This window comes from Trachymyrmex cornetzi, unplaced genomic scaffold (genome assembly GCF_001594075.2).
Source record: "Trachymyrmex cornetzi isolate Tcor2-1 unplaced genomic scaffold, Tcor1.1 scaffold1100, whole genome shotgun sequence".
Taxonomy (NCBI): Eukaryota; Metazoa; Arthropoda; class Insecta; order Hymenoptera; family Formicidae; genus Trachymyrmex; species Trachymyrmex cornetzi.
The window spans coordinates 1-13,574 of NW_017295655.1; the positions used below are offsets into that span (position 1 = coordinate 1).

General features: G+C 34.8%; 1 protein-coding gene across 2 annotated transcripts in view; it reads right to left on the minus strand.

The window, feature by feature from the left end:
• Positions 1-158: 158 nt before the first annotated feature.
• The window catches only part of LOC108763249 (band 7 protein AGAP004871), a 180,277-nt gene continuing 166,861 nt past the window's right edge, over positions 159-13,574 (minus strand). For both annotated transcript variants that reach the window (XM_018510715.1, XM_018510724.1), the window contains 2 exons: positions 714-769; positions 159-233 (listed from right to left, as the gene is read on the minus strand). In XM_018510715.1, the coding sequence (XP_018366217.1) occupies positions 227-233; positions 714-769 (63 nt within the window). In that variant the 3' untranslated portion in view covers positions 159-226. The remainder of the gene's footprint in view (positions 234-713; positions 770-13,574) is intronic.

Genomic DNA, 13,574 nt, shown 5'->3' on the forward strand with positions numbered 1-13,574 from the left:
GTCTACTGGGTTTAGTTTTCGAGATATTTGGCTGGATCATTTAAAATGGGACACCCTGTATATCTATCTGATGAATGGGCTTAGAGTTTTTTTTAACACTGGCTCTAAACAGCAGCGGCAAATATTCTCTCGGTGGTTTGCCATTGTGTTCCGAAAGCAATCAAATCAAATTTTTGTGTGCTGGTTGAATTTAAACTGTGAATCTTCGGCATAGAAAGCAGCCGCGCTACACTCTACGCCACGTTCTTCACATAAAAAAGGTTATATTTCATTGAATATGTCGTTACTGCTACAAAATAAGCAATTAAAAATTGCTTATTTTTTTATTTCACCTTTAGAACTACGAGGATCTTTCAAAAACGATCTTTCAATCGCTTGATGAGTTCTATCTGAGAGAGAGAATACTTTTATTATTACCTTTAAAGTAATCGTTGACATGTCTTAGTTGTGAATTTTGTTTGTATTTTTGATAGTTATATTGCGTAGAATTGTCAAACATCTGAAGAGTGCTCAAATTGGAAGCCGAAACTAGTCATGTATTCGAGGATATTAAGTTTTTGTTACTGGTAATAGTTTAAATGCTTTTTATTTTCTAATTTATTCTATTCTTGTATTTAATATATTGAACATGATATGATCATTTTAATGTCTTGATTCTTGAGAGCCTTTTTTTTCCTTCTATGTATTTCAAAATAAGCAATTTATATACTTACATTTCGACTCGTTCCACTTTTATTCCCCACGTATCAGTCGCTTCGTCTAGGGCAACCTAATGTAGAAATGAGATTGTCAACGTGTTATAAATATATATTATAAGCGACGTAGTAACGTCGCAACACCAAGCATAAACAATAAAAATATAAAACGGGCTGTTTGAAATGTGAACGTCACTACGTATACGTTCGTGCAGTTATTATAAGATAAAAATTCATGTGTGCTCATATTGCCTTCACGCGTGCGTATCACACCGTGCCCACACAATGAATGCCACTTTGCCCGCACGACATGATCGGGGTATGCGTACAAGTGCAATGAATTGCATTATGCAATTACGCCGTGCGTATCACGCCGTGCACACACCGCTATTATCATACTGTCCATTAGTGTTCGAAAAAATCGATACAAAAAAGTAGCTGTATTGGATCTGTATTTGGGGAAAAATCAATACTGGATCAACTCTGTATCGATACTTATTGATACCTTCGCAAAACTGGTTTTATTTACAGTTCCCTTAAAATAGATTCACATTAAAAAATTTATTTATTTTTATCACAAGATACATATTTTTATGTGGGCAGTTTTATCTTTTAATATCATTAAATTACAAAAAATAAACCGTTTTTTAAATAAAAGAGCATAGCGGAATAAACATGTAAAATCTACCCCCGCACCAATCGAGTTCAGATTGGTGTCATTAGTTGGCACTCTTGAAATGAAAACTTTCCCAAATATTAGCCTCGAAATTGCATTTTTTCAGGAGTTATGGAGGGGCAAAGCGAAATCAAAAAAGGTTTTCTTCGGAAACAACTGTACCGATTTTAATGAAAAGAAATATATATTGTAAACATCGTTTAGATAAGTTGAAAAAAATTAATTTGAAATTTTTACGATGAAAACAAAACCATTCAATTTTTGAATTATTTATAAATTTTTTTTGTGATATTTTTGAGTGATCACTTTCATATTTCATAAAAATAATCTGTAGACTCTCTACTTTAACATATATTTTTTTTTTAATTGATCGGAGTGGTGAAACATGGTTAAAAAAAACAATCATTCGCGCAACGCCGTGCCGACTGGGCGACCGCGGCCCCGGAGCGCTTTGGCGCATGGCGACTGTTCCCATGATACTATATACTAAGCTTGTTGCAGTCTTGCAATGTTTAATTGCCAAGTAAGTTGATAGAGACAAAGATTTTATTATTGCCTACACATTTACTCAATGAACATTATAATATAATAATAAATAATATTACATATTTCCATTAAGGGTCACGAGCAGAAATTATATTGGGAATGTCTGATGCATGACTAATGCCTGAAAGAGTAAGGAATGCCATAATACGAAATTCCCGATCCTTGCCTGATCGGGGAAAACGGTAAGATATGCTCTAATATGGAATTCCCGACTTGTGCCTGATCGGTAATAAAGCAGAGAACGAGCTCTTTAAGATTTTTTTCGGGTTATCCTGAAAGGAGCTGAATTTCTCCTTGTCCGTATATATTATGTCTATAAAAATATAAGAGCATATATATTTCTCTTGAGTTTGTAGAAGTTATATAATCCCAAAAAGCGAGCTTTTTTCTAAATTTAAAAAATTTTGTAGATATATGTAATTTAAAAAATATATAAGTGATCTGCTTAATACTTATAGTGTTAAATATCGAATTATGGATGTAAATAACAATAAAACACGTTTGATAACGAGAATGTGAGTGAAAAGATTTCGTACATTTCGTCAAGCATTTTATTCATCCAAATCCGTATCAGAAAATGGTGGTAAGAATATTAAAACATAAAATAACATAACTGCATTACACAATATATAATGTAATATCAAGCAACTTTTAATTTGTCTGTTGCAACTTATTGATATATGTATTTTGGTAACAGAAAGAGGTGAAAATGCAGACTATGTAGCATCATCGAGCAATAACACGAAGACAAAAAATGAAAATTCTATCAGTGATAAAAACTGTAGAATTGAGAATGCGCATTATGAAAACAGTAACATGGAATTTTAACGTACTAAGGTTAATCAACACTGCAACAATGAAAGTGAAGCCGATAAAGTTGGAATAAATGAAAATAATGATGGAAATGATAGCCAAGACAGTAGCGTAGAAGCAAGCGATGTCAGTAACAACGGAGAAGAAAGAAATGAAGAAGCTGACTTTAATGACGAAATGAAACTTCGAAAATGGGCTGTTACGTCCAGTGGACTCTCGCAACCTTTTTTTTTCTTTTTCTCACGAAGATCTGGAGTTGTCGACGCTTAAGATAGTTAAAAAGTAATAAAAGTAATAAAAGTAATAAAAATCTTTCTCACGAAAAATTAAAAGCAAAGACTCCAGTATCTCCCCATTAGCGTCAGCTAAAATGAAGTAAGAATCGGTGAACGCAGGGAACTAATGCATCGTCAATGATACTCTCCTTGGACAACGCTATTAAAATGACGATTAATGTCAGTGAAAACCCGATACTGGCGTTTAAACATTTTTCTAACGGTTAAGTCGCGGACGATTCTCACGATCCATTTTATGGTCCGCGACTATAAAATATAAAAGTGACGCGCGACGTCCAGGGGAGGTGTTTGACGGCCCCGTGCCGACGCTGCACGTGCGCTCGTCTTAATCGGTGCACGTGCATTTCCCCATAATTTAAGAAGAAGAGTATCGTAAAAATTAAGACTGACACTTGTTAACATAAAACAAACTCCTTTCCTCCCCCAAATCTTGACCAATCCAGAAGCCAGAAAAGTATCCCACCACCTAATTAGAACCCTACCAGCCAATGGAAAATTAGTATATAAACCGCGGTTCTGCGGCCCTTCCAGCAGAATTCTCCGACCTTTCCTCAGTAATTAATTTGATTATTCTCAGTCTTTTTTCCTAATTTCTCTTTGGGAACGGACGAAGCGATCCAAGTCTTATTTTCTTAACTGGCCAACACTTTAAAGCTCAAAGTTTAGAAGCAGTACGGGAGAAAGTCCATCGACCTCGCATACTTTGCCAGCGAGACTTAAAGATTTAGAGTCAGTGCTGAAGAAACATCGTCAACCTCGCGCATCCTGGCCGGAGAACTCCCACCGATGAGCATCTCAGTAATAAGACGGTATATTTCTATTCTCTAGTCCCCCTCGCTTTTTCTTTCGGTAATTCATTTCAATATTTCATTTAGTTTCTTTTTATTATTTATTTAGTTTTATTTGATCTTTTATATTTTTTTCTTTCTTTCTTACTCCCTTTTAAGTTCCCATGTAAAAGGAAATAAAACATTGCAGTCTGTTCACGCTATAATTGCAATCCCTGTCGCTGTCTCCCTCGCGATAATTGTTCGCTCCTGTCGACCGGTCGGACGTGTCCGCCCGCTAATGCTATCATCGTCCAAAGAAAATCAAATCCTCTACGATCCACTCACCAAAACTCCCTTCCCTCGCTATCCTCTCCGTAACTTCTCCCTTCTGCCACACATTACACCCACACACACACACACACGCACGCACGCACGCACGCACGCACACCACACATATCATTTAATCGCAAAAATAAATCAATTATGAAATTGTAATTTTAATTTTAATTATACAAATTAATTAAACTCTGGATATTTTATTTGCTACAAACACCTCCTTGTATTCGTAACGTCAACCGCGATTGCGCTTGCTCTTATCCCTGGTTATTTGGATTCATTTCCAAGGCCGAAAATAAGGGTATCGAACGCACTGGAACATCTGGCGTTAAAGTGTGCCCTTATGGTACACTGACCCAGTTTGATCCTTTAGCGTGTGCGTTCGCCTTATGGTCCGCTCAGCGGAGCGTCGACCTCGAGAGAGGCTTCCACTTCGTCCCCCTTAGACCCCCGGCTCTCTAAGAGCCTAAGGACGAAGCGAAGTGCCTCTCGTTGAGTCGGTCCTCCCCTTAGCTCCCCTGCGGTCCGGAACTTGAACGCGACAAAACGGTGATTCGGTTCGCGTTACGTTCAATCCCCTGGCTCCATGTTTGCGGAGCCTTGGACGTAACAGGGCAATAAATTCTGGCATTCAGCACTGCCATTTAGATTCTCTGTTAAGAATTCTTAAAAGGAAATGCGTAAATTTACCAACTTCGTCAAAAACATTTTTAAAAACCACATCATTAGAGTACAAAATAGATCAATTTAAAACAACCGATAAGATTACCGAAGAATATATCTATTTTGGAATAGCTTCAGGACTTAAAAAATGCGTGAATAAAGATATTCACGATGAAAACGTGCTTTATTTATTGGTAAACTGCGATGGTTTACCTTTATATAAATCCAGCAATAAGCAATTTTGGCCATTACTAGTTCAAATTCATTTTGCTCCAGAAATATACAAACCGTTTCCGGTCGCAGTATTTTCAGGAAATGAAAAACCGAATAATTTACAGCAATATTTGTTCAAAATGCTTTTATAAGTGACTGCTACATAGCCGTTCAAATTTGCCGCTTAATGTGACGTAGGCTTGGAATCCCTGAGGCTGCGTCCTCATGGAGAAAGAAACAGCGGAACGGAATGTAAACGGAATATTGATAGAAAAGAAATAGGATAATCCTATCTTTTTTCTATCAATATTCCGTTCACATTCTGTTCCGCTGTTTCTTTCTCCATGGGGCCGCAGCCTGATTGGCACTTCCGAAAATATGCGTAAGAACATACCCTGTCTTTATCTTTGTCGATAGTCATTTGAAAGTTTTACGTGCCACGATGCCATGTCGCTATTTCACTTTCGGACCTAACATTCTCTTTCGCTTGTTATCGTAGAATAAATTGACAAAATTTATTGCAAAGGCATGAAAGATGTCCAAAAAGAAATCGATCTTAAAGGTATACCTTTTTCTTTCATCTATTTATATTTTTTGTTCTCCACTTTAATCTCCATTTTTACAATTTCGTAAGATTATTAGTAGGTTAACCTCAATGAATAATGAGTTAACCTCAACATTTGCCTGGAAAATTTTTCTTTTTCTCTAATATAATTTCTTTTAAAAATAGATTTGTTTGCATTGTATGCTCCAATATGCTCCAACGTGCTACTCCTACTTAAAATTTTCTATAAAAAACTATAGGAACATATGGAATTTGTATAGGTTTTTATAGTTTTCAATAGTTTCTACGGTAGCGCACGAGAAGGACTACAGAAACTCTACAGTTATCAATAAGATTCTATGAGTATAATTTTCTATAGTGTTTTACCTATTTAACTCTTATCAATTTTAATGGTGTTTCATGTACAGTACCGATCTATAGGCGTCTATGGTTTCAAACTATGAAAGTCGAAATGTTCTTTATGGGAAACAACTTATGGCCGTCGGCTGGCCAATGTGTTTCAATAGATTTTCTCTTATAAGTTTTTATGGTGAATTTACTAGAGGCCGTTAATACTGTCCTATGTAGAATTGCATGCATCAAGTGATCTATCGGTAATAATAGGAAATACTCTACTGTAATAATGATTATAGTTTTTAATAGTTTTGTAATTCCTTGGAAATAAAATTATGGTAGGTAATTATTTACAAGACGGCCCTCACCTTCAATTTCAATGAAATTATGCTCATTCAACGCATTTTTGCATGAAACGATAGAATTCGGTAGTAAAATATTGTGCCTCTAGGGATGTTCGATCTCCATTAATTGTATCGATTTTTGAATCGATTTAAAATCGAATTGATTGAAATCGATCTATTAAAAGATCGGACCTGATTGAATCGATCTATTGAAGATCGATTCAATTAAAATTTTTTTGTGACGAACACATTCTCACGAGAAATGTCAATGGAATAGACATCAAATCGATGACAATTTGATGATTTCTCACTGCGATTGTAGAAATTCAACAAAAACAATTAAAACATGATTCTGATTCGTCTACCAGTAAAATAATTGTAATTTAAAATAAAAATCTAGGTTCAATTTAACATCTGTAGTTATGACACAAATCAATTATTAATATAAAATCGGTAAAATATCGTATATAAATTCAATTTGATAACAATTGTCAGTGTCAATTAGTATATATTAGAATTCAACTAGTATTTATTTATACATTTTGTGAGTAGTAATTACTAGTTGTAACTACGGGTATTATTAAACCCGATTAATGTTAACCAGTAACGTGTAAATGCAGGCAATGTAGGCACAGTAATGATATTATAACTTTAGATTCTTTGGAACACGACATGTAGAACTAATTTTCAATAAAATAATTAACTATTTTTTATTGTATATATTATAAACCATATTTGTTTATTAGTGGAACAAAATCACAATAAAAATTACTATATAAAAACATACGACTTTTTAAGTTTTTAAATGCCTATACTTATAAGAATCAAATTTGATAACGGTTGAACGATGTAAGTACGATACAGAATCCACGATAGTTAAAGATAAAAATAAGGAAATGAAAGGACCAAGATGAAATATTACGAATCAACTAACGGGCAGGGCTGCCAGCATTAAGAAACACGACCTGAGTTTATATAGATATTATTTTATCCTTGTTCAACATTCAGTGAACAACAGGAATGAAATGATATCAAAATATATCTTGAATTTCCGAATCCGCTCCTACGCTTCGAAGAACGATCGATCTCTTACTAAATGAATCGATCTACCTTAAAATCGGATACTGGCGAATCGATTAAAAGATCGGATCGAGATCGCACATCCCTAGCCTATCCTGATAGCACAGGAAGTTTCAGTTGTACTGCAGGGACCTTTCAATGTTTCAATTGTGTATCATCACATTTGTAATATTTCTGAGACCATCTTCTTTGAAATATTACAATTGCAATGTTTCTGCAATCACTTTAATTAAAACCTTACGTTTGAAATGTTCTTGTAATATATAGTTCTTTCAACATTGCAAGTACAAAGTTTCTGAGAGATTTCTGCGTGCTGCGCGCGAAATAATATATACTTATATATATGTATATATACTACATGGGCTGAAAAGTCCCGGGATTTTTAATGAAAACAAGCGTTTTTGGGGCAAAGTTATATTTATTCCTCAACACAGTTGCCTTCGAGGGCAATACACTTGGTATAGCGATTTTCCAGCATTTCGATGCCCTTTCTGTAGTACGAAACGTCCAAGCCTTCGAAATACGCCTCGGTTTCCGCGATGACTTCCTCATTCGATCTGAATCTCTTTCCCTGGAGCCACCGCTTGTGGTTTGGGAACAGATAATAGTCGCTGGGGGCCAAGTCTGGAGAATACGGTGGGTGAGCAATCAATTCGAATCGTAATTGGTCCAATTTGGCCATCTCTTTCAAGGACGTGTGTGACGGTGCGTTATCGTGATGGTACAGAACTTTTTTCTTCGCCATATGGGGCCGTTTTTTCTTTATTTCGTCGTTCAGTTTGTCCAATAACGCTACATAATACTCTCCCGTAACTGTTCTTCCCTTCTGCACCTGCATAATGAATGATGAAGATTATGCCATGCGCATCCCAAAAAACGGAGGCCATAACCTTCCCGGCCGAGCGTTGGTCTTTTGGCCGCTTTGGTCTGCTTTCGTGGCTTTCCAGCCACTCTGCAGACTGCCTATTGGACTCAGGCGTATGGTAATGGACCCACGTTTCATCCATCGTCACAAAACGTCGAAAAAAGTCCGCTCGATTACGCTGCAACAACACCAAATCGGCCGTAGAATCATCAACGCGCTACTGTTTTTGGTCGACGATCAGCAAACGCGGCACCCATCGCGCCGATGAGTGGCACCCAGTTGGACACGGCTCAATTGAACATGAGCCACTCACAGCGTTTGAAACTACAAAGCTCCTAAGCACCGGCCGCTGTGATTGGTGATATCAAATCAAGCCGTGATCAATCGGGATCACTCCGCGCCGATAGCTTTTTCATCTCCAAAAGATCAAAAACGTGCAAAATGTATCCTGTCCGTTCTTTTGAGATACCCACGGCCTCAGCTAACTCGCGCAACTTCACTTTACGATCACTCAAAACGATTCGATGCACTTGCTTTACGATTTCCGCATTCGTAGCCTCTTTTGGCCTTCCAGAGCGAGGTGCGTCTTCGGTGCTTGTACGACCCACTTTAAATTCACTAAACCGATAAACTGTTGTTCTCGAAGGAGCAGATGTGGGATAACATTTCTGCAACCATTGCAATGATTGTTCAGAAGTTTTTCCCATGAAAAAACAATGTTTGATCAAGATGCGATATTCCTGTTTTTCCATTTTTTTTACGAAGGCGAAAGTAGCGTCACTGAAACGACTGTAACTTGTAAACGAATGAACGAAATGTCATGAAACTTCATACATAAACTAGTGACAGATGAGTCTCGAAAGCAGTCATGTTCATTTTCTAGGCGCCACCTATTGAAAAATCCCGGGACTTTTCAGCCCATGTAGTATAAACAAAATATACATAAATTGTAAATTAAAATAATAATAATACATATAAAGAATTTTAAAAAAACATAATATAAAACATATGATACATGTATTACGAAGATATCCGCCAATGCCCCCATGGTAACGCCTCCGTCGAGTCCGGTACGACGTATCGTTTGTCGTCGTATGGACTCAGAGCGACCTTCTATTCGAATATCGTGTCTACCTTGTGTAATTTAGATCGTATACACGATTGACGGCGAGTCGTTTTGATCTCTTCGTTCAAACATCGTGTGTAATCGTCGAACGTAATCGTTCGCGCTACGACATTACTCTTTACACCTTTTGCCTTTTTAGTGTCCTTCTTGCCGTCCACCCTCACCGCATACATCTTCGCTCTAAGTCCAACGAATTCTGTCATTAATAAACCGTTGTTCTTGTCCTTCATCAGGCCGGGTACTTTTTTATTCACGAGAGGCATACCGTACACGTTATCCGCCGGATAATCGCTCGTGTCGCATCTAGCGATATCGCGTTTCTTAGTCTTGTAAGCATCGTCGCATTCTATATGGTAAATGAGACTGTTCATGTCGGTGTACATAATTTTGCATTTGCCGTGATACAGCGGGGACATGTACTCATGGTGAAATTCGTACAAGCAAACTTTCGATATGTCGAGTATACGGGGTGATCTAGAATAATGTGTCGAGCACGCATATTCCGATTTGTGCCAATATACAAATATTGTGAGCGATAAATTTAATTATTTTGTAAGTTATTTACGTCAGAACTGTATTATGAACAAATGTGATGCGGTAAACACTTTACGTAAGATTTATAATAAGCTTCAGGTATTGCATACAAATTAGTAATGCACACCTCAGATAATATTGTACATAACGCATTGCATGAAAAATAAACGTATGTTAAGACGGAATATCTCAGTATCTATAATTATTTAAGTTATTATTATTATTATTATTATTAATTAATTGAAAGGATAGGAGCCAGTCGAGTTCAAACACCAGTTAAAGTTGTGTATTAAATTTTTATTCTTATTTTAATATGTCCATACGTTTCGATCCTTGAATTGGATCCTTATCAATGGTAACTTTAAAAATGTATATCATCATTCTTCCTGGAACACTAAAAATATTTTCTATCTTCCTATCTTTGTCTTCAATCCAAGCATAAATAAATAAAAGAGAACGCAATTCCTTATTCATAATATATATCAGTCCTTCTAATAAAAACTTTTATAAATATGTCTATATTAGTTATAATTAACATGTCACTTTAAATATGTTACAAAGTATTAAACGTTATTCAAGTCAATGTAAGATTGAAGTACTCTGTATATCTTGATATAATATATAACTTATCAATATGATAAAAACTTACATGGTATATTTTTATTAAGTATATTTAATATATACTACACATGTCGAGCGGCAGCAAACAAGTGTTGATCTGTTTCCAATGATGCTGTCCTAACCAATGTACGTGTCGATCGAATGTACATGTATTTATTATTTATAGAGATGGAAACCTAAATCTTATCCAATAAACAATCATAAGCCGTGTTCAATTTCTCTGTGTCCGTCTGTAGATTCAAACTATTGTTTTGTTTACGAATATGTATCATTTCTGAAATAAGTCGTTTATTAAACGTAATTTCTTCGTCTAAAATTTTTATGTCATCCCAATTAAAATCATGCGCGTATTCTAATCTATGTTGCGTAATAACCGATTTTTGTCTCGTGTTCCAATTAATGTGATTTCTGTGTTCCGATAGTCTCGCTTTCAATACTCTATCAGTTTGTTCTACATATGTGGCATCACAGTTTTTACAAAAAAATTTATACACTACGTTGCTATGTAACAGTTTGTTAATGTTGTCTTTCTGTACCTTTATTATTCCATTTAACTTGTTTAAGCCTTTATATGCTATTTTAATATTCTTATATTTTAGAAACTGATGTTTAATTTTATTCGTCAAACTCGAAATGTATGGTATAACAAAGAAATTTGTCTTAACATTATCATCGTTGTGTGTCAATCCTGTCTTATTTTTATCATTATTGTTATTATTACTTAATTTCGTATGTATTCTTTTATTAATTGTATCTATGGTTAATTGTATCGGATATCCGTTTTGAATAAGAATTTTGATTATCTTATCTATATTTTTTTTATGAAAACATGGATGAGACAACAACAATACCCTATCAATCAAGCTGTAAATTACGCCAATCTTCTGAGTCAATGGGTGTTGCGACAAAAAATTAAGAAATTTACCTGATGATGTAGGTTTCTGATACCAGTCATACAAAATTTCGTCCTTGTTTTTGATTAATGTAACATCCAGAAAGTTCAACCTCTCCCCACCCTCTTCCAACGTAAATTGTAAACGATGATGGTAACCATTAAACTCTCTCAAGATGTTATTAATATTATCTGTATTAGTCGCTAGAGCTACGTCGTCCATGTATCTCATATAAAAACTCGGTTTAATATACAAACTATTTAAACATTTTGTCTCTAAATCCTGTAATACTATATTTGCTATTATGGGTGATAACGGTGACCCCATTGGAATTCCAAAAGTTTGGCGATAATAAGTGTCATTAAAGGTAAAATATGTGGATTCTAATATTAATTTTACCGCTATGATAAATTCTTTTTTATTGATGTCCGTTTTCTTTTTGATCTCATTCCATCTATCATTGATACCTTGAATCGCTAAGTCCACTGGTATGTTCGTATATAGAGATACTACGTCTAACGAATATAATTGATCTTCTTTTCTTATTTTTAATAAATGTGCGTTCTTAGTAATTTCAAAACTGTTTTTTACCGTATGTGTATTAGTAGTCAGACTATCATTAATGATTTCATGTAAATATGTCGCTAAATTGTGTAATGGACTTCCCGTCGATGATACAATTATACGTAACGGATTATTTATCTTATGGACCTTAGGAACCCCATACACTCTCGGTAAGATCGGATTCGTGCTATTAAGCCAATTATATTTGTTATCGTTAATAAAACCTTTAGATTTCCATCTCTTTAACATGTCTTTGAGATTAGAGATAATTTTGTTTATCGGATTACGATTGACTGTCACATATGTTGTGGTATCATTTAATATAGAAATCATTTTATTTATGTAATCCATTTTCTCCATTGCTACTACTATGTTCTCTTTATCTGCATGGGTGTATATTATGTTAGGGTGATCCAAAATAAATTTTTTTGTTAAGTGGAACATGTTCGATATCTTTTTTTCTATTGTGTTTTTTTTTAAATTTAAATTATTTATATATGAAATGAAATTATTCCTTATTTCTGATACATTAATATGGTTATTACGCAACATAGATTAGAATACGCGCATGATTTTAATTGGGATGACAAAAATTTTAGACGAAGAAATTACGTTAAATAAACGACTTACTTCAGAAATGATACATATTCGTAAACAAAACAATAGTTTGAATCTACAGACGGACACAGAGAAATTGAACACGGCTTATGATTGTTTATTGGATAAGATTTAGGTTTCCATCTCTATAAATAATAAATACATGTACATTCGATCGACACGTACATTAGTTAGGACAGCATCATTGGAAACAGATCAACACTTGTTTGCTGCCGCTCGACATGTGTAGTAATATGTCAAATATACTTAATAAAAATATACCATGTAAGTTTTTATCATATTGATAAGTTATATATTATATCAAGATATACAGAGTACTTCAATCTTACATTGACTTGAATAACGTTTAATACTTTGTAACATATTTAAAGTGACATGTTAATTATAACTAATATAGACATATTTATAAAAGTTTTTATTAGAAGGACTGATATATATTATGAATAAGGAATTGCGTTCTCTTTTATTTATTTATGCTTGGATTGAAGACAAAGATAGGAAGATAGAAAATATTTTTAGTGTTCCAGGAAGAATGATGATATACATTTTTAAAGTTACCATTGATAAGGATCCAATTCAAGGATCGAAACGTATGGACATATTAAAATAAGAATAAAAATTTAATACACAACTTTAACTGGTGTTTGGACTCGACTGGCTCCTATCCTTTCAATTTATTATACACGAGTCAATCAAAGAAGATTACAACATTAGTATTATTAATTATTGGGTATGGGAATAAGTTTCCGCCCTTTTTGAAAAGAAAAAGATGTGTTTATTTAAACAAATCTATGTAAGTAAGTTTATTCAAAGTATGCTCCTTCGGAAGCGACAACTTTGTCCCACTTTTCCGGTAATAAACGGATTCCTCGAATGAAAAAATCTGGTTCTTTTGAAGCGATCCATTCATCAAGCCATTTTTTGATATCTTCATAAGAATTGAATCGTTCTCTAGAAATGGCCGACTGCATGGATCGGAATAAATGGAAATCTGAAGGAGCAATGTCCGGTGAATACGGCGGG